General features: G+C 30.2%; 1 protein-coding gene across 3 annotated transcripts; it reads left to right on the top strand.

Annotated features, from left to right (window-relative positions):
• The first annotated feature begins 2468 nt into the window (after nucleotides 1-2468).
• On the top strand, nucleotides 2469-25983 carry LOC126838324 (MATH and LRR domain-containing protein PFE0570w-like). Of its 3 annotated transcripts, XM_050572662.1 has the most exons (10): nucleotides 2469-2589; nucleotides 10475-10847; nucleotides 20860-21796; nucleotides 21867-22310; nucleotides 22386-22821; nucleotides 22884-23105; nucleotides 23748-23914; nucleotides 24718-24810; nucleotides 24901-25077; nucleotides 25359-25983. In XM_050572662.1, coding segments are annotated over exons 1-10 (2892 nt in total). In that variant the 5' UTR covers nucleotides 2469-2588; the 3' UTR covers nucleotides 25401-25983. The 3 variants fall into 3 exon arrangements, with proteins under 3 accessions (XP_050428619.1, XP_050428617.1, XP_050428620.1); XM_050572660.1 differs by lacking the exon at nucleotides 2469-2589 and having other exon boundaries at nucleotides 10402-10847; XM_050572663.1 differs by lacking the exons at nucleotides 2469-2589; nucleotides 10475-10847 and adding an exon at nucleotides 18764-19582.
• Nucleotides 25984-26194: the final 211 nt, after the last annotated feature.

The raw sequence follows: 26194 nt of genomic DNA, 5'->3' as shown, positions 1-26194 counted from the left end.
ATATAAAAAAATAATGCATAACTAAATATCAACAGGTATTTTATCGATAGCTATATCACATGTTTTTAGAATTATTATGTTTGAAATTTAGACCTTCAATCTAAATTCAGACCGTACGTTCTAAAACTGTACAAGAAAATAATTCTGCCCCATCTGAGGGTGAGGGTTAGTCATAAAATGTACATTCTTTTCTTTAACTCGCTAACACATGCGTAAGTACGCTTGTACGGGTATTATCAAAATCTTGCAAAATCAATTTAACCCACTTCCCAATGTCGTAGAGGGCTGAAACTTGGCACAGACACTCATATCGGATGACAACACAATATCCTGTAATAATATTGGGACTCAGACATCCATATCACCGTACACAGGGTCATATGCGGGGATTATTTCACTAAAATTGCATGTTTTTTCAAATCTTCCAAAATTAGTTTAGTAATCTATTCACAATAATTAAGTACCTTTAATAGAATTAAAAAGTAAAAATTAAATTAAGTATTATGAAATTAATGTGTCACACACTAATAATGAAGCAAGTTTAAATTACAAAAAAACTTATATAAAACATTATCTGAAGTTTAATCTAACAAATTTATAAGGGACTCTGTGCTACAAATTGCTCTTGTTGTAAAATCATTTTTTACTTTTTACTATTTTTAGGGAACCATGTTTTTGAAAATGATTTTTTTAATTTATTAATTTTTTGGGTTTTTACTGTACATCGGTAGTACTTTATATCTAAAAAAATTCTTACACAAGTTTAAAAGTAAATCTACTACTTTTTAGCTATTAGCGTACCTCAAGTTATATTATCCTACATTTTTAAACATTTGTTGGTGGTTTTTTTTTTATTTAGAAGAGGGAGGATACTTTGTATTAGTGATGCAAACCGTAATGGACTCCAATATACTAAAAGATTAAAAAAAAAATAAACACCTTTTAATTTTATAAATAATGATATGTAAAAAACCTAAAACATAAATTATATTTTCATGTGTATTATTGTTATACTTAATAGGTTTTTTTAACTAATGTTTTTAAGCCATCAAGGACTCAAGCTCCCCCAATCAAAATATTTTGTTACAAGTAGGACGTTGGATGAATGAAATTGAAGTGGGATTTTGTCGATATTGATTAAATTTAGCGCAGTAAGCGAGCAAACAGTGGAATGATGTTGTATGTAGTACAATTTACAGATGACAAAAACGCTCCCACGGGTGTATTTGGTAAATAAGCAAATAACTAGAATTAATTGTATTGTATACCCTACATCATATAATACCCATTGTAATGAGGATTCATATTTATTCAGTGGATACTTATTTTGACAAATAACATACTGCCACGTTTAACTTTTCTGGTAACTCGATTTATTGAAGGAATTTGAGGTGAGTACACGATCAGTTGTAATGCATAAGTCAGAAAGACGCTTGTGTATTTTTGGTAGACTACAAATATGCATATCATGAAACCTAAATATTTATCTAGCATATATTATATGCTAATAAGGATTATAGCCATCCTACTATATTTTTAGCCTAAACAAATTTAGGCTAATATTATATTGCAGTTTGCCTTTATGTGTTTTTCCAGGAACCATACTCAAATAAATTATTCTTAAACATTGCACAAATTCCGATCGTCTTTCAACCTATCCCCTACATCTTGACTTCCACCATCAATCTTTCGGTATATTTAGATTGCAGGCTCGTTGAATGCTAGACATCCAGTAAGTTGTACTAGCCTACTTACTTTTGAATTCATGTCATACATTTATATCCGTACGAAAACAATTATCCACCTATATCATTGTACACATTATATTTACCTATTACAACAAAAAAAGTTCAGTGACTTAAATAAATTTTCGTTTGTTACTGAAATTCGTTTAAAAAAAAGAAAATTTTTACGAATTTTTATTAAAAAATGGCTAGGTCTGTCACGGAATAAATGAAATCTATTTGGATCTTTTTTTATATCTAAAGCCACGACATTTTATAAACCGCTGAACCGAACAACTCATGTAGCAAGTTTATAGATCAAAAATCATACCTGTAAGGTACTTTATTGGTCGAAAAATTTAAAAAGTTCAACCCTTTTCCATCAATATCGAGAAAAACACAAAAATCGTGATGCGTGTGACAGTATGTTTTGCGAGAAATCCAACTGGTAGTGACATCTGGCTGGTACAAAGCGCGATACCCTCCGCCGGTAACGCGCATGCATCGCTGCCGCGTTGAGGCTCGCGTTCGATCGATCGCCGCAAGGTTACGCGGAAGGGCGTTCGCCATTGGTCGAGACCACCGTCCTTGACAGTGTGCAACGGCGGGCGCATCGTAGCTTCCTCCACTCCTGTGGTCGAGGACGGGAGGGCTTATATTTTTAGGGTCGCGTCCGACCGCCACTGGCGTCGCTGAACGCCGCGGACCTAATATCGGCCAGGGACGTGCTGTGCGCTGCCGACTGCTGTTGCCACGGTATTATCCGCGTTCCATCCAGTCCGTCGGCACCGTCTTCGTTCGGTTTCCAGGTTCCAAGGACATTGGAGTATACGAATATAATATATTATTTAAATAAACCACCCAAGTAAGTACTCAATCAATCGATACGTCCGACAGAGACATTTTGTATGCCGTTAAACATATTGAAACCGGATCGATATTCTGTTGTGATAGTATTATTATTGTTGTGTACCGGTCAGTCGATCGTGTATTATTTAGATAGGCCTGACCGCTGGCGACGAGACGGCAACCGTGGCTACCGCCTCGAGCGCACGGTCGATCAATTGTTTGCATAGCCGGTCGACTTTCCGGCGGGAAAACTGATAACGCGCGTCTGATAGCGAAGACTATATTGCGATTTTCGACGATCCGCATCCCGAAAAGGGGTAATGCGTGTTGTTAAGTCATGTACACGGCCTAGTTATGTGTTGTAACTCTTAACGTTACCGGTTGGCCATAAATGGGAAAAAATCTGAAACACCCTATCGTGCCGTGTTGCCATGGTAATCGTAGTTACCGCGTGAATACCTTGGATTGCTTTTCCAGGGAAAACGTACCGAAGAGATGACCCACATTCCGTTTTTGTGAAAAACCTCCTATTTCTTTCACTGCCGATAGAAAATCGAATTGTATTGTAGCTATCTGTTCATTTAAATACCTATAAATGAGTTGTAAGATAGGTCAAACAAAATGTTATATAAAAATACATTAAAATTGTTTTGCTATTTATTATTTATCTGAGTACTTAGCCGATGTTTTAATTAATTAATTAATTTCTATAATATGATATAACATATATTTATTTTATAATATTAAGTTATAATGATACTGCGTATAATAACATTAAATGGTACACGCTGTAATAACTGGAAATGTTTATGCGTATCGACATATTAACATTCATCTTTTTTTTATGAGTTCGTCCTTGGTATTATATATTTTTAGGTTGTCTGTGATAAATAAATAATTAATAATTGGTTTAGGCTCTAATGTAAATTTATCAGACATTACTCTAAAAATCAATAAAATCAAGTGATCATAATTTTTTATCAATCAAAAGTTAAAAAAACATGTAATAGTTAATACCGTCTCATCGTCGAATCTAAAATCTGTATAACTTTCATTTTAGTTCAAAATCATTTATAATTACCTACTTACCTTTTAAAATAATTTTGGAATACTCATTGTTTTTTTTGTGTATTTTTGAAAGAATGTTTAAGTTTATTTCATTGATAAATAAGAAAATAAATTTCTCTTATGTTATTTTCGTATCTGTAGCAAAATTTGAATAAGTAAAAATACTTATAGATATTATCAAAATTACTACCCGTCAAGCTATTATAGCATAGCTAATAAACTTAACACGGCAAATATTATATAATCAATTTATTAAGGCCTTTGGTAACATAGTCTTTATACAGAGAAAATATATTTATTACATTAGAAAATACAATGTAATAAAAGTAACAGTTAAAAAAATATTTTCTTTAAAAAAAAATGTAATAGTTGTATTGTTTTTCTGGTTTTAGATTTATTATTAAACATATTTATATTTTAATATGACGACGATGAAAATAAATAAATTTTAATTTTTAAAATAAGTTTATTTGTTAGTTATTAATCACGAAAATACACGTGAATTTTAAAAAGTAAACCTAGTAAACGACGTGTAATAAATAAGATTATTTTTTATTTTCCATACTGATTATAATAATATCATCTAATGAATGTTACAGTTCAACCAAGGCAAGCACCCAGTAATTTTAGTTTTTCCGCAAGGTTAACAATTAACAAATTATTAGCTAGAAATTATAACATACATGCTTCATATTGCTATTTAAACAAAATATATAAAATATATTATAATAATACACATGTGCCAATTCTATATTTGGATTCAATACACGCATTTAATACTACATATTATTGAAATATAGAGTGGCTGACATTTTCTCAAACAATCATTTTTTAAATCAAATAATTATAATTTTAACATTTTAAGTGTTTGCCGAAGAGTGAAGTGCAGATATGTGCGAATAAAAATATCATTACAAATTACTTCACCACTCGTCTAAATATTTACTAAATAGTATCGAATACCTCGAAAAGTGTTAATTCAAAACTATTTATCAGCTAATTATTATTTTAATTACATTTTTCTACATTTAATAAGTAAATTAAAGTTGCTATTTGACTTTTAAAAGTAACTCTCCAAAATAACTAGGATTAAAATATTTATATCATGGATAAAATTATTGCAAAATAAAATATTAATCACCCTATAAAAAAAGGTTATAGGTTAGTTTTATCAGTAAAACTCGCTTTATTTTCAATTATTAAGATTTTTTCATACGGATTTACTCATTGAAGGATAAATACAACTTTTTAGCTAAAGAAGAATATATAGATGAAAAATAATTTTGCAGGTAGATTTAAATAATATAATAATTATGTAGCTCTTTGTGAAAAATATTTTTATTTTTATTTTAATTATAGAAATGAGTAGGTACCATCACTTAATCAAACTATGTAATATTTTGTTCTCGCTAAAAAACCTGTTGGAAACACAACAAAATGTTTTATATAAAGCACCTTGTGTTACAAAGTATTATACAATATGTAAAAAAATATATTACTTGTCATCATATTTTAAAAATTATTTTCTTAACATACAACATAAAATTTGTTTTTTCATTAACAAAATTGAATAATACATGTATTACTAGATTTTTAAAATTATAAATAACGGTATCAATACTATGAAATTACTTTTAATTTAAAAAAAAAATGTTGATAGGAGTGTGATGTTCCTACTTCAACTCGTCACACGAGTAGTAAAAATAAAAAGTAATTTGTCTAACTAAACACCTTATGAAAGTAGCTCTTTGCTCAAATTATAATAAATAACGTATAGTTTATAACAGTGTATTTGCTGCTACAGTGGAATAACTGCTAGTATCATAATATTTTTGAGGCCATCTATAATTTTTTTGAGGTATTAAAAACAAGTTTAAACGGTTTTTTATTCGTGTAACGACTAAAATATAACTTCATTATACCACTTCATTCTTGATTTGAACAAGTTATAAGTAATCCAATTTTTTGTTTATTTTTATTTTTCCTGGTTAAAATATCATGTATTAAGATAATTTAGTTTTTAAGCTATAGCCTTTAATATGATATACCATTGTGCAGTGGTGAAATATGCTTATAAAGTATTTGAAAAAAGTCCAACCAGTCAGTGTGATCGATGGTGGGCAGAAGACCTTGACATTTTTTTATCACGAAATACACTGTATAGCGCATTTAAGAGATTAACCAACCATCATCATTTCACTTATCGAAACAACCAAAGTATAGACTCGTTATTATTCAAGAAATAAAAAATATACACAGATTCACAAAGTTAATTGAGGTTGAAAAAAACGATTTACAGTTTTTAGATGAAATAATAAAATTAAGTAATAGCGATTATTGCATAAATAATTAAGAGTAATATGATGTTATTTTATTGTAAGCGATCAAATGATTGCCATTAAATAAATTAAAGACTTATTGTTAAAATTGAATTATGAATTACAGTAATAAAACTATTTTTAAGAACTACACATATTTTTTTAAGTTTAGTCGTAAGTAGAGATACCTAACCAGTTATGCAAACAACTTAATAACTGTCTATGGACTAAAATAGGAAAAATACAGTGCTTCCTTATATGTTTTCATTTAGAACTATATTAATTTGCGAATTTTTCGAACAACATTAATTATGTAAACAATTCTACGAACAACACACTCTAAACAAAATAAATTATAAGTTACGATGATCATTTTAATTCGCTTATAATAATTGTTGTAATTGTCAAACGTTGACCTTCGAGTGTACCTTTGACATTAAAAGAGAATAGATTAAGTATTTTACACTTCGCAAAATCGACAAATGTAATATTCTATACATAATTAAATTATAATTATTATTTAATCTAAAAGATATGGCCCGTAACACTAACACATATTATTATTATTACTCAAATTACTCAAATTATTACCAATTATTAAAATAAGCTTTGTAAGTCCGACACCTGATTTTTTTGGAAGGTGATTTATAGAATTTGCTAAAACTAAAAAATATATAAGTCACGGGTAATAGATAAGTTAGGTAATATAAAAATTGAATTTGACAATGTTATTGTAAAAATAAAAAGTTTTGATTATGCGTAAAGCAACAGTAACTAAAATAAGTAAAGCGTATATGATGTGTAGAAAATATATTTGTAGTAAAGGCAGGAAGGCGCTTGTGGGAAATTGTCTTAGATTAAGTGAAGAGTGAAAGTGTCAAACGTTCCAAGTGCCAAAGTATAAAAATTGAACTTTATAATTTGATTTGTATTTTATTCATTACCGGAAACACTTTAACATATTTTTGAGTTTTAAATATGATTGTTTTTTTTTTTATAAATAACTATTCTTTATTTGAAAAATGTACAAAATTGTTTCCGGTAATGAATAAAATACAAATCAAATTATAAAGTACAATTTTTATACTTTGGCACATGGAACGTTTGACACTTTCACTCTTCAAGTATTTCTTTATTGGGTACCCAAACCCGAGGGAGAAGTCAATTTTTTTTACTATGTCCATTTGTCTGTCGGCCATATCCTAAAAACTAAAAAAGACATTAAGCAGTGTAACAATTTTAATTTTAGATCCTATACAAACTTCAAAATGTATTTTAATATAAGAAAAAGTTATATTCGTTTATATGTTTTATGCTTTTATATAATTTTAATTTTAACTAAATTGTTTCATTTGTAACTTTTCTGTGAGCATTTGCATTTTTCAGAGAGAGACATTTTTTCACTTTGTCCCCATGAATAATATTAAAAACTGAAACAAGTTAGGAATGCTAAAGTAATTAAAGGTGAAGTAATAATAATTTATTAAAAGGTGTAATAATTCAAGTTTGTAAAGTTTTATTAACACGTATTAATATAACATTTTTTATTAATTAATTACAAAAGTATAAGTATTTTGATAAAGAAAAAACTCAAAAAAGTTATTGAAATTTAGTTTATTAAAATCACAACAAATAAACGTATAAAATATTATAACATGCAATTAAATTTATTATAAGCAAAAAAATATCAATACATAAGATAACATTACACACTTTCAACCATAATATGTCTGTAGCAATTATCGTTTATTTTGTCGACCTCTTTGGGAGGACGTATGCTGCTACTTGCCTATTTCAACTAGGAACTATCTATGTCAACTACTTTGTTAATCTAAATTTGTAATTAGGTTTAATCAATGCATTGGAATTAAATTAACCCACGATTGTCTTAAGGAACCGATAATGAGTGTAAAGCTTATGAATAGTTAAATTAACGTAAATATTAACAGAATAAGAATCAATAACATTTATAGATTATTTATCGTGTCGTGTCATTTCAACGAAACGTGTATAAGAAAGGAAATAAACTAGAACAAATTATTTGTATTGAATGTAAACAAATACGCTCATTTTGCTTTGCCAATATTCTTTAATCTATAATAAAATCATAATAATTTATAATAAAATAAAAGACACTAACACAAGATAGGTTATCTGTGTTAGTGTTTTTTAAGACATGTTTATAGAACCAGTTGAAAATCTAATAATTAATATGAGACAAATTTGACTAGAACCTCAAGAGACCAGTTTTATAATAGTTCAAATTATACGAAATAATTAATATAAAATGAATTTGTCAAAATCATAGTCATATAAGGTTTATGGGTAAAAAGAATTGTTGATAATTCTAAAACTATTAAATGTATCACTTGGTTAATTTTTCAGTGTATACGTAAAAAAAAGGTCGATTAGTAATAGTTTTGCACTTAGTTGTTCACTTGACCACTTTTACCACGAGGATGGCAATATTATCACAAATTTATTAGTATGTAAAATTAAATTAAGTTTTCTTGAGTCTAAAATAAAAAACAAATTATTAGATATATTTTCATCAATATCTAGCATTGCATAAGAATAAGCAGTAGCACAACTCGAAACTATTTTCTCTCCTTGTGTTGCTTAAGAGAATATTAAAAAGTAACAATTCTATAAATCAAAAATATATTTTGTGTTAGTTGATGACATAAATGTTAGCTACAATATCTATAACGAACTAATAAATATTTTTATTGAACACCGTTTTTTATGTAGGTCTCGTAACACTTGTTAGTTGGACGTAACGTGGTACAAGGTTGTAAAACAAATATATAATATATAAACAAAAGTATATGCAATTTTAGGAGTTATTACCTATTTATTAACATCGAGTTTTGTAAGGTGATGAGATACATCTGTACTATGAATAAGTTATGATAACGGGGTATACGATTCCAAACGTATTAATTAATAATATTCTGATTTCTTATACACCATTTCAACTATTTGATTAAACCTAGTATTTTTTTTCTTTCTTAGTTGTTCTTGGAATACGACATATACTTAGTATAATATTTAATAATATTTAAAATTGACTATAAACTAATCATAACCTTTTTATCATGGATTGAAAACGTTATTAAGCCAAAAATTACATTATTGAATGATTTTTAACTTGTAATTAAAAACATTGAAACTATGAGTTATGTTATTCGGAACAATAGAAAATATTGTTCCAGGAACGAAAGGTTCATAACGTTTTAAAAAGAATTTTAATTTTAAAATGTTTTCAATTGACTTTTTTAAAATGTTGAAAATCAGTTAAGCCATCATAATATTAATTATTTTTATCAACATTTATTGTAGCCATCATTGTTTTCAATCACTACTTTATAGACTTGATGAATGGAATGATACAAAAACACATCACATTCCTTCTGCAGTTAGGTAAAAATAGGCAATAATAGCAACAGTATGTTATATTAAAGTCATCCCGTGTAAAATTATCCCGAAAATTTTTGAATTTGTCTATAATTTTGTTTAGGTAGGTATTTAATATAAACATTATGGAAAATATATTTACCCAATTGTATTTTTGTTTATAATACACACAGTTTACTACTTATCATTAATCATTTATAGTAAAGCTAATTTTACATTTTCAATTTTTATTAGAGCTTTATTTATAGTAAGCAATTTTAATTTGTAAAGGTTTTGTACATTTTTTACCCTTTTTAAATTCAAATCACCAGTTTATTCATTATTATGACCTTATTAATAGAAGCGTCTAATTGTTTAAACTACATGATTCTATAACTTTAATAGTAAATAAAAAGGTTGTTCAATAATTAATTAAAACACAGATAACTAGTTAAAAAATAATAATAATTTGGTTTTATTTATTTATAACTGAAGTATTATAGAAGTAGTATCTATACGTCCTGTTCTTCTTACGAGGACAACAAAATAATAGTACATGCATTGTAAAACAAGTTGAATAAACAGTAAGTAATTACTAGCAAGCAGTGATATATATTTTTTAATTTTAATCATACAACCTAAGTGTTGAAAGTTATAGCGTGGTTGGCTTGAAAAGAAAAGCCGCCCATCGGCGACACTCTTATAAGTTTGGATTTTTATTTATTACGAAGATAGAAGATCTCTGCACAAATTCCTTTTTTTAGACTTTTAGGTGGATTAGCGAGCATCGTGTAGAATTTAAGGTCTTTTACAAGAGAGTTTGGATGTATTTTCAAAGAGTTGTGATACCGAGCGCAGTATTTCTTGGCAACTTGGGAGTTGGGTTATAGCTTTCTTTTGTAGGTCTAAATGTAACCTAACCATGCTGGTTTAAGATATAAGGTGGTGCGTTAGTGATAAGACTGAGTATTTTATTTTGTATGAGTTGTATTTTATTAAAGTTCGAGTAAAACAAACAGCGATAAAGTTTTAAAACAAGTACGGAAAAACTATTTTATGAGATGTCAATTAACATTATCAAAAAAAAAAATGTACGGTTTCTTTTGTTGTCTGTATCAGTGGAACCCGGATGGCTTAGACTTGGTGATTTAGCTATCGGGAACGGAGGCGTTTGCGTGACATCTCTTATTAAGGACAAAATACGCGAATACATGCTTAATGAAGAACAACAAACCTCTACGGTAGCCGCGACCCCGACCACGGCCACATTGACAACTATGAAGAAGTCCAACGGAGATACGTGTGTTCGGCGAATTGGTAATTCGTTGGACCTGCTGATGAGCGAGAGCCGCAATGCTAGTCACGCGGTTGCAGTTATCAAGAATAAGATAGGCGCCTCGTCACAGGCCAAAACAACAGAAGAGCACATTGTGTCCACGACAATGAAACTCGATGCTGACAGCTCCAACAAGAAGACACCTAAAAAATACAAGTGAGTTGAAATTTGTGCTCTAGAATCAGATGTTGAGTTTAGTCAATATTCCAAAGCTTAAGTTATAGAAACTAAAAATACACTGCTTATTTAGTATTTTAAATATTTAATCTATGGTGTTATATTAATAATTGTGAGTTGAGTAATTTGGGAACAGGCTTAGAACTATGATTTATATTTTTAAACACCAGTTATATAATTTATATTATACATATGTCTTGAAAGTACTATCATGTATTATACTTATATTTGAGTTGTCTGTCAATTAATATTAACTCCATACAAGGTCTTACAAGATGCAAGATGTGCAGTTACAATTATCTTAATGAAAAAAAATTAATTTTATTTTATTGGCTCTACTGTTTATACTTGTTTCAATGACTAATAATAATAATTATCCAAAGCCATAATTTTTTTATAACATTCTGTGGCATAATATCATAATGTTATTAATATATCAGTCGAAGTAAACGTGTTGCCAGTCTCTGTAGATAATTTATGATAAGATTTCAATTAAAATTAAATTAACTTCAGTCGACTATTTTGACTTGCGAAAATCATACTATTTTTTAGAAAACGTTATACTCCCATTTTATTTAGGGGTACTGTATTTTTTTGTAAAATACCAATTAGAAGATAAAATAATTATGTATATTTATTAGTATAGACTATAGTCATAACTCATAAACATATTATTAGTAATTTATTATGTATCACACCATCGCAGTGCTTTCGTCAACATTTTTAACTATATTTCTATTCTATACACATCTATGCAGAATGCGTTTTACTCGGTCTATGATGGTCTTAGAGCAAAAATCCTTATTATCAAATCAAAAGATTATGGCATTTTAGAGAAAATGGCATATATTTTATTCAATATACCTATTCATTACTAGTCTAATATTTTATGTAGAAAAAAGGAATTTCTTATTTGTTTTAAACAGTATGGACTGTTTTCAAGAAATTATTTTGATAAAAAATTATGTCATTGTCTGTATAATGTTTTGTTTAATTTCTATTGTAGGGGTTTTAGCTTTAAAACCATCATGTTCCTAATAAAACGGATTCTGTGTAGTTAGGATTTTACTTTAGAAAATTGAGGGTATAGCGACATCTTATAACATAAACGTGCTCAAACAATTGAATCGTGTAATATGTCCAGATTAGAAGTGTTTGGGTGCCATAAAATACATCATGTATATTCATGATTCATACGTTTCTTCTTAAAGATGAGGACATTTCCCCCTACATGTCTAAGACTTACTGTGAAGATTTTCTGTAGAAAATGCAACAATACAAGATTTCAAATATGCTCCCCTAACGTCATTGTTATGAATTATGATTTTCCAGAAAAAATAGTTAATAAGAACAATAAGGACACTATTCTATACAATGCAACTGAATAACAGCTATAGTTTCCGCATTAAGTATTTAATTGTTGGAAAGTTTAGCACTCGCGACGAAATTTATTTTGACAAGTTATATTTTACCATATGCAATAACCTCATGTAAATTATTCTAAAATAGTGTTTCATGTTTGTCATTCAAATAGTTTCCCCACAACTTACATGGTTGACCTAAATATTTTATACTTGATGTATAATGAACTCAGGTCTGAGCATACTGCATAATATTAGATTAGATTTAAAGGAGCATGGGACGACGAAACGAGCAATAAATGTCGATAAAAATATCGGGTCACTTCACTTTCGGTTTATCAGACATAATAATAAAAACTACCTATTCAAATCACAACAATTCAATGTATTGTACAATGTCATCGCTCGTATTGAGATTGATTTTAAGACAATTGAAGTTTCTTCTTATAGCATGGCAAAATGTTATGGCCCAAATGTATTGAACTATTTTTTTTTGTCCATAAATCATACAGATTGATTTTAGGATTTATTATTTAGTTATAGAATTTTAACAAACGTGAACAATTTATTACTTCTATCTTCAATTTTATTTTATTTTAGATGAATATAATAAACATATAATTTACGTTTATTTCCTAAATGCTAATAAACCGAATCGTACAATACATTATATACATATACATGAATGATTACAACTATTCAATGCTAAACGTCATGTGCGCATAATGAGAAACAAATTTATTCATTAAGTTTTTTAATAATATATTGCCTATTCAAAACGCCTTATGATCAGGGATAATTAATTAAAATTTACACTACGTAATTTAATGTCACCTAATATTGGACATAATATCGTTAATCATTACATAGTAGACGTGCTGTGTGATATCCTACAATCGGATAATTCAATAATACTTGGTAGTTTTATTTTCAAGTAACGTTAGCAATGTTTTATCTTTGGTAGGTTCAAAGTATCTTGCGTAAAACTATAATACCGTATGTAATACTGTTCGATGTAATCCAACGCTTTATTATTTCACTACGAATAATAATAATAATAATAAGATAACACTGGTCACATCGCAATACAGTAGCATGTAGCGTTCCTGATGGTAATTGAATACTTTACTCCGTAAAATTATCATAAAAATACTAAAACAATAATAATAGTAAGTTATAATAATTACATTATTACTATTTGCTATTGTTTTCGATTACGGTTATACTAATTGGAGCGAGGACGAGGCGTGCGGTAATTCATGCTATGATCAAAAGGAACAACTGGAAATGGGGTGTATAAATATCAATAATTCAATTAAATAATAACTAAATTTTATTTTTGAAATAAGGCCACCAACTAACTAATAATTATACAAATGAACAATAATACCAACACACGCTTAACAATGATAACGTATTATAAACAATGTATCGTATATACATACATTACACACAACAAAAACAATAATATTATTTAATAATCACAATCAAATGTAGATCAACACAATTAAGAAATAGTACATAGGATCTTTTGAGTTTTGACCCTTATTAATAGTAGGTTTCAATTATTTTTTTTTGGATAACGACATTGAATAAGGGCGAATAATATTTTAATAATTTCAATAAATTACTCAAACTTTGTTGGTGCGTGGGTCAAACGTAACACTTAGACCAATTATATCCATTATGGGTTCAATAAATTAAGCCATCTTATTCGTATTCCAAAATGGCAATGCAGCCAAACACTGCGATTTAATATTAACATTGTATAATTAAATAATATATTTTATTAATTTTTCAATTCGATTCAGATTTAAAAGCTTCTTTAAATTCCAAACGTGTGTGTACTTTGTTGTGGATGAACAAGAATAACAAATGATATGTGTATAAGTAGCGAAGAATTTTATCTTTTAGCGATAGCATAAATGCCATTGCATAGGATGATAATACGAACTTATCTGTTTAATAGTCTTATGGACTATATATAGCACATAATATGTTATGTAAAAATTGTTTTCTGGTCGACGACAGTAGCTAGTGCTCATGAGATTCCTATGATATATTTGTAAGTTAAACAAAAAATTACATTTTGGTTTTTAACTCGTTGATTTTGTTCGATTAGTTGACATTTAATTTGAATACTTGGTTCAGTGTAAAACCGTTTACTCATTAAATACGCAGGTATACGTTATTTTAGTAATACTATTGTTTTAAGAGGGTATCTGAAAGTTTTTTTTGCATAATAAAAAGACAAATAATGGATTTCGATTAAATATTTTTTCAAGTCTACAATTTTGTTGACAAACTGTTACTTTAAAAGTTTCCTCGGCATTCTTTGGCATTTCAAGTCGAACTATTTCGATTGACGCCGCTTCAAATGCGTTTTAACTGAATAATAATGACAATAAAAAAATATTAAAAGATTCATCGCACAAGTACACCGAACGACAGCGTGTTTGCGATGGGTAAAGCAAAAATAATCATTTTCGAGGTCAAACGACGAAGGCCGTGCCCAAAGCGTCGTCTTTTGGCATTTCACAATCACGAGTCGTTTCCGCGCTAGTAAATTTTCTGTATAGCATTTTACGCGCCACACGGCATTGCAGTACGGCCACAGAACCTTTTGACTTTGGCACCTTGGAATTATCAACCAATCGGACGACGAATGGTCGTTTTCAGCAGTACGTAAAACACTAGCCATAACCTATGCATATATAGACTGCAATATCTGTCACGCAGAATATGTTTTTGTTTTCCACTCGCTGTACCCACCCGACATTTTCAGTGCATAGTTTATTCTGTAATGCTCAGGTAAAAGATAATAAGTCCAACAATTGCTTAAATGAGGATAAATGTACGTAAAGTATAGAAAAATCTTCTTTTTGGGCGTATAATGAGTATAATAAGTTGTATGTCTATTATTAGTTTTGAACTTAAAACTTTTTAGCCGAACACTGCGGAATTAGTTTTTGTATGGAAAACATGCAGTAAAAATAACACAAGATATTGATACCTAATGTTTCATAAAGCCATCACTTTGGATACGTGTCTCCAATACATGTTTTCACAGTAGTGAATTAAAGAATTTTTTTCCGAGGAATATGAGTTAAATAAAAAGCTAGATAACGTGTACGAAAAGTCAAAAGAGTCAGTTAATCATACTATGTGCTTACTAGAAAAAAGGTCGTTCAAATATATGTATATATATATATATATATATTCAACTTGCTTAATAATTAATATCAATATACTACTCGTATGTATATATATGTATTAGATAGAATTAATATTCAGTACGAAATAAAACACATAAAAATTAAGTAATTCATTGTAATAGCTGATGTATACTACTGGCACAAATATTAGGTAACATATTTTTTCGATTTGTATAATTTGTAAATGTTAATTGTATTCATAGTTTTTTAAAAGCAGTATTCTATAATAATTTAAAAAAAGTAATGTATGTATTATTTATTTGTTCATATAACTGTTATTACTATAGATGGGTTACTAGATTATATAAAGTTGGTTTTTTTAAAAATATTTTTTAGAAACCCGCAGTAATGTATTTATAATATAATATATATGGAATTATTGGGTTAAGATATCAAATAATAAATAACATTCATTAATTATTTATAAATTATTACATCACACGAACGTTACTGAACTAGAACAATGTTTAATTTAGTGCATCAGACATATTTTTATGTATACAGAAACGAGCCATGTGGCTTACAAAACACATAGGCCTTAAAACCATCAAATCACATTAAAATTGAATATGTATTCCAGTAAGACTTGTGAACGGATGTTAATAACGTATTTCAATAAAATATTCACTCTTATATTTTTCTTCTTTTAAGCTCCACATAATTATACATACATGCTTACTCCTAGCAAATAATAGAGATAAAGACTCAAACATGCTAGTAGCATGGTAATATGTAAAAATACAGGCAACATGGCATTCACTACAATATAAGTTCAAAATCTGTCACAATACAATCATCAGAGGTTTATTTTAAAATAGTGAAGTATATTTACACTTATTAGTAACTCGATGTTATGAAATATGAATCATATTATATTGTATGATAAATGTTAGAAGGATTTGTTTTTACTAAACAATAGGTAGTTGTGTTAATAAAGTGCTGAGCTGTCCAATTTAATGCTTAAAACCATTTTCTTACGTTTAACACGATATTTTACAGTAATTAACTTTATTGCAATAATAACTAAATAAATAGTAGTATACTTCCCAGAGGCGCTAGTCATTAGGCAACCCCTATGTAGCTTCGAACGTCTCTTGGAAGTACCTATTCTTATCCTGAATAAATTATAATTCAAACTTAATTAATTGTAATTATATATTTTCTAGGCTATTGAACTATTATTTACGATAAAATTAATTGCTAATAAAAAGTTTAAATTCAAATACTGGCATTGATTATACTTATTACTTTCGGGAAAAATCATCAGATTTACCTTACTTTGAGTAAATTAATGCAATTTACTAATCAAATTATTAGAGCCGTAATTGTGATTGAGAAGGCTCTGTCGTAAGAATTTATACGAAGGACTTTTAGATGAACGGTTAAAGGATCCAAGACACATCTGGTGATGTGGAACAGGTGGTCAAACATGGTTCATGTACTTGACTTAAACCTTATTTGGTTGTATATTTTTTGGACGAATTATGTATCCTTTTGGATGGTCGGAATAACTTTGTTCAGAATGATGTTCAGTTAAACAGGCTTCAGGCTCTTCAAATAAATTATTTTAATATGTAAGTCTAAACTAATTATGAGTGTTAAACCTATAGTTATTTCGAACACAAGTTCTTTTTCAATCACTCGCCAGGTATTAAGCACGCAGGTTCATAAAAAAATGCCTTTTAGTGATGTTTTTTAATAAGCCATGGCGGATAATATGAAAACTGAATGATTTTGACTTCACGTTTACTTCTATACGTTTGTGTTTAAATTAATGTGACAGGTTGAACGACCGTCTTCATTAAAAGTTTAGCAGATCTTTAAAAAAATATTGATACATTTAACATCTTTACAGTTAAGAAAACAAATCGAGTACTTAATTTTTGTATAACCCAGAAAAATATATATTATAATGGTATTGGTATAGAAACAAAAAAATACTTTAAATACATGTATTTGATTTCACGGTTGAAATCAAATTTTACTAGCCCAGTATAAATCAACTTTTATGGACCTTTCTAATAGAGATATTTAGAATCGAAACATTACTTTTCCGAATTCCAATGGGCAGTACCATATTAAACTAGGTAATTTTGTAAAGCAAATGATGCAGTCGTTTTGTAAGTAGACCCGTAATGATTTACAAGCTTAAGGATGACCCGTATCTCCGGCGCAGGTTAATAAACTTGCGTTTGTAGCGGATGTGCGATTTCGTCGGAGACAGGAGTAGACAAACGTTATTCAGCCAACAGTCCGCGAGGAGAGGGGAGAAGTGAAGGTGACCTCACGCCCCCTCGGTTTTCGTCGTTCTTATGCTTGTACGATTGCCCAAGTTCGGTCCCTACACCTTTGATTATTTTTCAACGGGATGTTGCGACTTGTGGGTATAGCTTTTAGATAGGTACCTACCACGAGCCACAACGATTGCAACTTGCAAGTAATGTTGTTAAATGTGCGTGCACGTTAACTCCATATCTGCAGTACGGCGTGTTTGTGTTTATTTTGACCATCGTAGCCGCCGCACCGATTCCAAGGCCACTCAATAGCTAGCTAACTGCTGCTGCTGCATGTTCGACAAGGCGGCGGTCGCGTTGGGTAAAAATGTGCGCACGACCCGAATGTCCTTGCTTTGCCCTTGTCCATACTCACTCGAACAAACACACACTGTATACATGTACACACACATGCACGCGCAGCGCTAGCAAATGGCATTTAGCTTGGTTCGTCAAAAAAATAAAAATAAGAGCTTCTCTGCATAAATTTTAATGTTATAGTGCCGTTACAATACCCAGTCGTTCGCGTATATTTTTTTGTACCTCATGTTATTATTATTGTCATCTATTTAATTATAAACGGGTCGGTGGTGCCCTCTCCACCATTACGTGGTGATACGTGCAATACTGCAATACCTATCTAATGTCGCCGTATGGGCTATGGCGTCTACCGTTATATGAAGCTGCTATCATAAATATTTTTTTCGTTGCGTCGAGTGGGCGCACCGCGCAAAGGTCGATCCTTCCCCACCCAAACTCTCCCTGAACGCGCCAATAGGTTCAACACTTTATGACGGTAAAAAACTATATCCGCGGAGACGATAAACGGTTAACTTGACAAAATGTATACTATAATATGTAATCAGTAATCACGATATGAATATTGTAAAAACGGCGTCGCGAATACTATAATTTAATCGAAGAACGCGACTAATGACGATCGAACGGTACGGTTATATCGGGCCTTCCGCACGGTAATTACGGTCCGTTAGGTTAGCTACCCTGCGGTCTCTACCGGCGGCGGCTACGCCGGTAGCCTTGAGCCGCAGCCGTTTCGCACGTCGTCCACCGTCGCCATCGCCGTCGTAGCCGAAGCTCCCGTCCCTACGGTTTCGTCACTGTGTACGGTGTTCGTGATTCCTCGGACCAATCAGAACGTTTCTGTAGTCGTGTCCGCTCCCGTCGTCCGTTACAGGGTGTCGTCTTTATCGGTATAATAATTTGTTCAATATTTTTAATCGCGACCGTCGTGTACAGAACTCGCTCTCTTTCTCACGCTCTGCCCATCTCGCTCTTATCTGTGTGGCGGTATCACCGCGGTGTCTGATAGGCCAAGACGGTGCCAAACAACTTGTACGGTTAATAGAGTCCGCTGACACGGCGTAGTGCGTATACACATTTTCCCGTGTTTCGCGTACGGACCTTGACGTATACGGTCGACTCGAGTAATTGGAACCGCGAGTGGCTGGTCTGGACTCTGGACGGGCTCAATATTATAATCCAATATTTGATTGTTTTTCACTTGTGAAAATTAGATGGTAGCGCGTGCGTTTCGCGTCGTTTTCGTATGCTAGTGTTTGTGTGTGTTTGGCCGTGACGACGACACGAGCAGCGACCAGAGGCGGCGGCGGCGGAGTCGTATATACCAAGTAGTAGTGGTTCTCTAAGTAGGACACAAACCGCGCACACCGCCTTGCCACCACTGGGACACGCCGCAGCTGCAGAGGTAAACGAACTGTGCGCCCAACTTGCAGTCTGTGTGTGTAAAATCGTGTGTGTTCAAATCCAACTGGACCATCACTATCTGGCAACAGCATCTGCAAAAGACGTCCAGTACGCATTTTGTAGTATGATATCAGAATTAGGTACGTACATCAACCCGTTGTGTTATGCTCCGATAGCTGCTGACCGAGTTCTATCGTTAGGTACTTTTGTCCAAGTCGATCGTCATCAAGGATCTCAGTTTCATGTCTGGCCTTGTCTTTTTTTTTTTCATGTTAGCCAATCTTAACAATTTGGGTATGACCGGCTAAACCAAACACTTTAGTTTTATTACTTTGTAGGATGTAGACAGTGATAGATTTATCTACAAAATGGTAGGGTTTGTAGCTTGGCACTATCTCTGGAGTATCTAAATGTCATTAGTATTTGTATTGATTAAGTTTTTGAAAGAGACTAAATACATATTTCACATTATGGGTTCCATAACAGTTTTAATGGATATGTGTGTAAGGAAATTAATAAAGTATATTGAAAATGTTATAATTTTTTAAGCTTTGCAATTATCCATGGATGCATCACACTAACTAAAGGTAAAAGGGAAAATTAAAAAAAAAATTAGTCTGTATCACATAAGTTATATTTTTAAATAAATTGATTCATAGTCGGTAAAGCTATATGATTAAGAAGGGTTCAAGTTAAGAATTTAGCAGGGGCGAATAGTTAGTAGATATATTTTTTTAAATTATCTAAATTATTTTATGTAATCTTACAAATTGATCCTTTATCAGAGTGAGCTCAAACTAATCTATAGTGATGATATCTACACTCCCCGCCAATTGCTTATCATTCAAGTTGTTGAATACACTCCCGCGAAGGTAACGGCATAGTACTTTTCGAAAATTACATCCCTAAGGGTGGCCTCAAACATGAATTTTGTTCTTTAAATACAAAATATTTTTTGTTGCTAACCCAAAATAAACACTTTGTAACCATTGTAACCACGATACTCGAGCGAATGGTAGGTGATGATTAAAGGAACAAGCCGATTCTGGGGACGCTTTTCACTGTTGGAACGGAATCTGGGGCTGGGACCCTAAGTAAGAGGGGGACATAATCAATATAATGTAATGTACATATGTAGATTCAAAAAAAGCCGAGACGGAGTATTCTAATGCTATAAAATATACAGCCTCTGGAATACTGAATTTTTTCTTTCTTATTTGTAATTATTTTATTCAGCCCTAGCAAACTAAATCCCGGGCAGCGCATGGTCAGGACAGCGTGTCTGTCCGATTTATGTATGTAAATATATAAATTATAATAGAACTCATCTATTTATATATAAATAAGAATTATTGTAACTTAGTAAAAAGTTATTTATTAATATGTATGTTTATTATGATATTTATTTTTCTTTCAGTTTTGTGGTACTAGAAGACGAAATGCAAATAAGCCGAATGCCTATCCCGACTGATGAATGTGCGAGCAGCGAAATGTCTGTTGATGTTGTTAACCATTCGGATAGTAGTAAATCTGAATCAGTAAACAAGTTAAGTACCAATGGAGATGAACACAAACAACTAAATGGAAATTCAGTTGAGAATTTAAAAGAAATAACAATTGAGCTATCTGATAGTACTGAAAATGTTGAAGAAGAGTTGGAAGGTAAAAATCAATCGGACAACTCATCTTTAAACATAAATAATGACAAACCAAATAACAATAAACCAAATGATGAAAGTATTTCTGTAAAAGAAACAGATAAAAATAATTTAGAAACAAATATATTAGATGAAAATGAGTCTGAAAAAAACAACTCTGAAACGAATAAACTAAATGAAAGTATACTCGATGATGATAAGTCAGATAAAAAAAACCAAACAATAGATAAACTAGAAGAAAAAATAACAACAGAAGACAAATTAAAAGAAAGTATTAATAAAGGCTCAATTACAGATATTGATAACATAGTAGAAAAAACTACTTCAGTCGTTCAAAAAGATGATGGTAATGTGGAATCATTGGAAGTAGATCAAGATGAACATCATTCTGAAGACTGTAGTATTAGTAGGAATATGGATATAAAAAAAGAGCAAGAATCAGAAAATGAAATCACTGAAACGGAAAATGCACAAAACTCCGAAAAATTAACAAATGGAGAGTCAAGTCTTACAGAGGACAGAGTGAAACTCAGTGATGTTGAAACCAGTCAACCAAATGGTGAAACATTACTTAGTGATGAAGACAAAAGTATTAAATTAGAAGTTGTCAAAGCACCACCCGAAGATGAAGAAAAATCTACTATGGAGGAAGACATATGCAGTGAAGTTAGCATGGAGACACTTTCACCCAAACAAGTAATTCAGTGCAATTTACTAAAGTTATAGCTTAGTATTGTGTTAATGTTGAATATTATTTTATTTTTAGAATGAAGAACCAGTCGTAGTTCGAAAGAGGTCTGCGGCTAGCCACGACGAACTGAGTGCTGTGAGTGGAGCTAGTAGTGATAATGATTTACCGAAAACGAAGAAGTTACGATGTGATGACGATGTTTCTTTATTGAAAGACGATACCAGAGAAAGGTTAATTAAGAACATTGTACAATCCAGTGGAAAGAGTGAAGTAGAATTAACCAGGAATATAGAGAAAATACAAAATGAAATTAAAGTGATCACTGAGATAGCTCAAAATAAACGTGATGAACTAGTAACCCTTATTAGATTGCAAAAGCTTAAGGAAGAAATTATCGAAAGACTAATGATTAAAGTTAAAGAAATTGATGCTGCTAAAACAGATAACAGTAAAGATTGGAATTTGCCAGAAATGTTTCAAATTAACTTGAGTCAACCGGAACACATGCTAAGTGAAAAGGTAGTATTTTGCATTTAAAAATTTTAACAAGTATGTTTTAAAATTGTATACTTAACCCAATGTATCTGTTGACAGTGTATAACAGATATTATTGATGGTCGTGACCCTCAACTCGAAAAATTAGTGTCTACTAGTTACGATCATAATAGCTCCATTACTACTGCCATTCCAACAATATCGTCGGTGGCTTTAATGTCACCTAGCTCTTCTCAATCAAATGATTGGACTTTGGCGGACAGACTTAGTCGTATAAATCGTATACAGAGACCAATACTACCCAAGCCTACTACTAATAATCAAAAGGAAGGCCGCCAAGGTCCGATTCTAGATGTTAAATTAATAATTGCTGATCACAGGTCAAAAAATCCTGAAACAGTTGTGCCGAAAAGAGGTCGTCGTAAAGTCCCTAACGATTTTTCTGTTCCAACGTCTTCTTCACCTCTACGTTATCCCAGTCCCTTAAGTTACCCTAATTCAATTCATATCCCCAATGATGTTAACTTTAAACCACGTAAGGCCTTTGTATTTTATTAAGTACAATTAGTTTAATAATTCATTATTTTTTATGTATAGTTGCGTCAAATATTCACGGAATCCCTAACAATATAATGGAGCAGCACACTCCTGATATTAATCGATTCAAAGACGTTCCTGCGTTTCCAGAAGTTACGTTACATCCAGTTTCACAACCTATGCAACAATTTCAACAACAGCAGCAATTGCAGCAGCAGCAACAACAACACCAGCAACAGTTGCAGTTACAGCAACAGCAACAAAACACATCACTTTTGCATGGTAAATTATTGTTTATGATAACCTAATGTTTTTTTAACTACATGATAATTATATGATATCATTTAGATACTATAAATATAATTAAATATGCAATATCTGCAATAAATGTAATTTGTATTCTTTAATTAAATCAAGCATTGCAACAGTTTTTAAAAAAGGTTTTTAGTCGTTCACAACACAAAATGTATTATAATAATAAATGTGATAATGTGACTGTACGAATAATTAAACATATGATCATATGAAAAATAAAATTCTTTTTTAGACAGTATTTTAATTATACTTAAAATTTAATTTTAATAAATAAAGTATTTAAGTATTATTTAATAGTTTTCATATTATACAAATTTTGGATCATAATGTACCATATTAAATTATATTTTCATAAAACATTCAATAATCGTTTTCCTCTAAAAATATCGACTCGCGCTACAAAAAATCAGCACTTTTAATTTGCTAAACGAAAAACGTTACTTTAGATTTGACAAACAAATAACTGAAGTGTTGTTTTTAATTGTCAATTTGAAACGTGCTTTTTTCATACGGAATGTCAATGTGTTATTTAAAATGGCTTATTTTGTATACTGCACCTAAAATCTACTTTACTTAAATTTATTTAATAATATAATGTTTCCTGTGTAGGCATTTTAACCAAAGGAACTGGCAATCATCACTTACCTGTTAGTTTGCCAAGTCATCCCACGACCTATTCTCCTACGTTAGCAAGACTGCTTACGGCTCCAGAGCGTTGCAAACAAATGAGGGGAAAACGACAAATACCTACAGCTACAGTGGTCTCTTCTAATGCGGTAATAATCAAACATTAAAAAAGATATATATGTTTTCACAAGTTTTTAAATAATATAGTTCTCTTAAGCACAACATAGCATAATGTTTAATACCAACATTATATGCTGGTGTAATTGTGTAAAACTGGCTAAAAGAACTGGCTGATTTGATATTATCCATTACATATATTTTACAACATATATTATTATAACTTATATAAATGATTTACTGTATTTTTACCCTTCACAATAATAGATTATAGAAGCGTTAATGTCTGGTGTTCTGTGGTCACAACAACAAACTTGATTTTGTGTGTTCGTTATTGATGACTAGAGCTCGGGTGTTAATGACCACAAATTTGTTAAAATTGCAAATCGGCTAAAATTTTTTTAGCAGAGTTTCAATATTTGACTTAAAATAAAATAAATTACATACAACAAAGGTATGATGGAATAGATTGGTACCCAGCCAATTTTATTTTACAAAATCTCAGTACAATATTTCAAAAATTATTTAAAATAATTAGACATTCTAATAAATAATAAATACCAACTAAAAAAATATATTTGTAATTAATTTATCGATAGAATAAATAATGAATAATTAAAAATAATATACCTAATGAATAACAATTAATTTTGTTCTTTAAAAGCAAATAATAAATTATTAAAATATTATTTTTTATTTTTGCTATATTATCTAGATAAAAATGTATTAATATAATGCTCAACTCTGCTCTACAATTATTTTATATTTGTTCTATGTTTAAGTAAAAATACATATATTACAAACATATTTCAAGTTCTATTTATCTTTATTTTAGCAAACGCGTAATGAGATTACTATTACCCCGGTTCAGAGTACTTCAATGTCTTCAACTTTTCATCAAAAATCAAATGTTACGTCAAATATTCAGGTAAAATTAACTTAAAAAGAACCATATAAACCTAAATTGTTTTTAGTTAAAATACTTTTTGTGATATTAAACTCTAATACTTTTTATTAGCCTACACCAGTAGACGATGAAGACGCATCTGATAGATTAGTCATAGATGAGGGACAAGACTCAATGAATGTGGGTTCCCCGTCCAACGCGCCTCAATGTCAAGGGTGCATGCAAAAACCTGCACAGTTTGTGTGTGCTGGATGTGGTAACCAATGGTACTGCAGCAAAGACTGTCAAGTAAGTTTAACACAACCTGACATTTATAATTGTTATTCCATTATAACTGATTTTTTTAGAATTTTATTTTTCGACAGTGCATTTACAGGGGCATTTACCATTTATATAGTTGAACCTGTTTAGTAATTGCCAAGAATTAAAATTTTGAAATTTATAAAAATACACGTTAGCTTATAATATAATGAGACTTTTAAAATTTTCGAAATCAGTACAACATTTTTTTATAAATAATTTTTGATGATTTTTTTTTCAAAATAAAAATGTAAAATATTCTTTTACAGATTGATGCTTGGGATGATCATTCGGAAGTGTGTAGCGGATAAGAACTATAGGCTTTATCTTCAGCACTATGTGCCAAACAGATCTCGTAAATATTTAATTTAATAATTTGTAAAATATAATCTAGGTACTTTGTTAATCTTAAATATTTATGAGAAAAACAATCCATAAGTAAAATTTCTTTTACACAAGTAGACAATTAATTCCTAAGAGATGATAGTCATGTTTGTTGTGTTTTTCTTTAATAATAACAATGTAATAAACAAAATATCAGACAAGTAAACACTTATGTGTTTATATTATTTGTATTTCATAAATATTGTAATCGAGTGTTTTCCTTATATCTTTAAGTTTAAATGTCATGCTATCATTGTTATTTGTATTGTTTAAGTCTCACACTTTGGTTAGTTTAGGGCCAAATTCTGTCTATTGACTAAGTACAAATAGTATCAATATTATATTATTATTTTATTCAAAACCCATGAATAATAGGTTAAAAATTGTAGTCTGAATTTTCTTAAGATCTATGTTTAACTTCTATATCTATGCAAAATTGTACCTATACTAGACAAATGATAAGACATATATTTATTTCTTGTAAATGAATATATTATATTTATTAGCCAATAGGTTTTATTTGATTGTTTTTTATTTTAATTAACATATTTCACTGTTTTCATTAAGTGAAATATTTTTAAACTTATGTGTTTAATTATGTCTTAATTGACATAATAGTTTACTTTTATAGTAATTTAGGTATATTATAAAATTTATAAAATATGTAACCCATATTACAAGGAACAGAACTTTAAAAAAAAAGTTATTCATTGCATTTGTT

Source organism: Adelges cooleyi, unplaced genomic scaffold, assembly GCF_023614345.1.
Source record: "Adelges cooleyi isolate 19-005CV unplaced genomic scaffold, UGA_ACOO_1.1 ACOO_flye_CR_arks_rails_tigmint_CR_PRNA_30, whole genome shotgun sequence".
Taxonomy (NCBI): Eukaryota; Metazoa; Arthropoda; class Insecta; order Hemiptera; family Adelgidae; genus Adelges; species Adelges cooleyi.
Note: the sequence above shows the minus strand (reverse complement) of the source record. Positions and strands in the feature narration are given on the sequence as shown.

Bases quoted from the DNA above. Each gene is read 5' to 3' on its own strand.
- LOC126838324 (XM_050572660.1), top strand. From the start codon at position 10,417: ATGTCAATTAACATTATCAAAAAAAAAAATGTACGGTTTCTTTTGTTG. The intron at 21,797-21,866 runs GTAATTCAGTGC...TTTTATTTTTAG, and splicing joins AGACACTTTCACCCAAACAA to AATGAAGAACCAGTCGTAGT. The intron at 23,915-24,717 runs GTAATAATCAAA...TCTTTATTTTAG, and splicing joins CAGTGGTCTCTTCTAATGCG to CAAACGCGTAATGAGATTAC.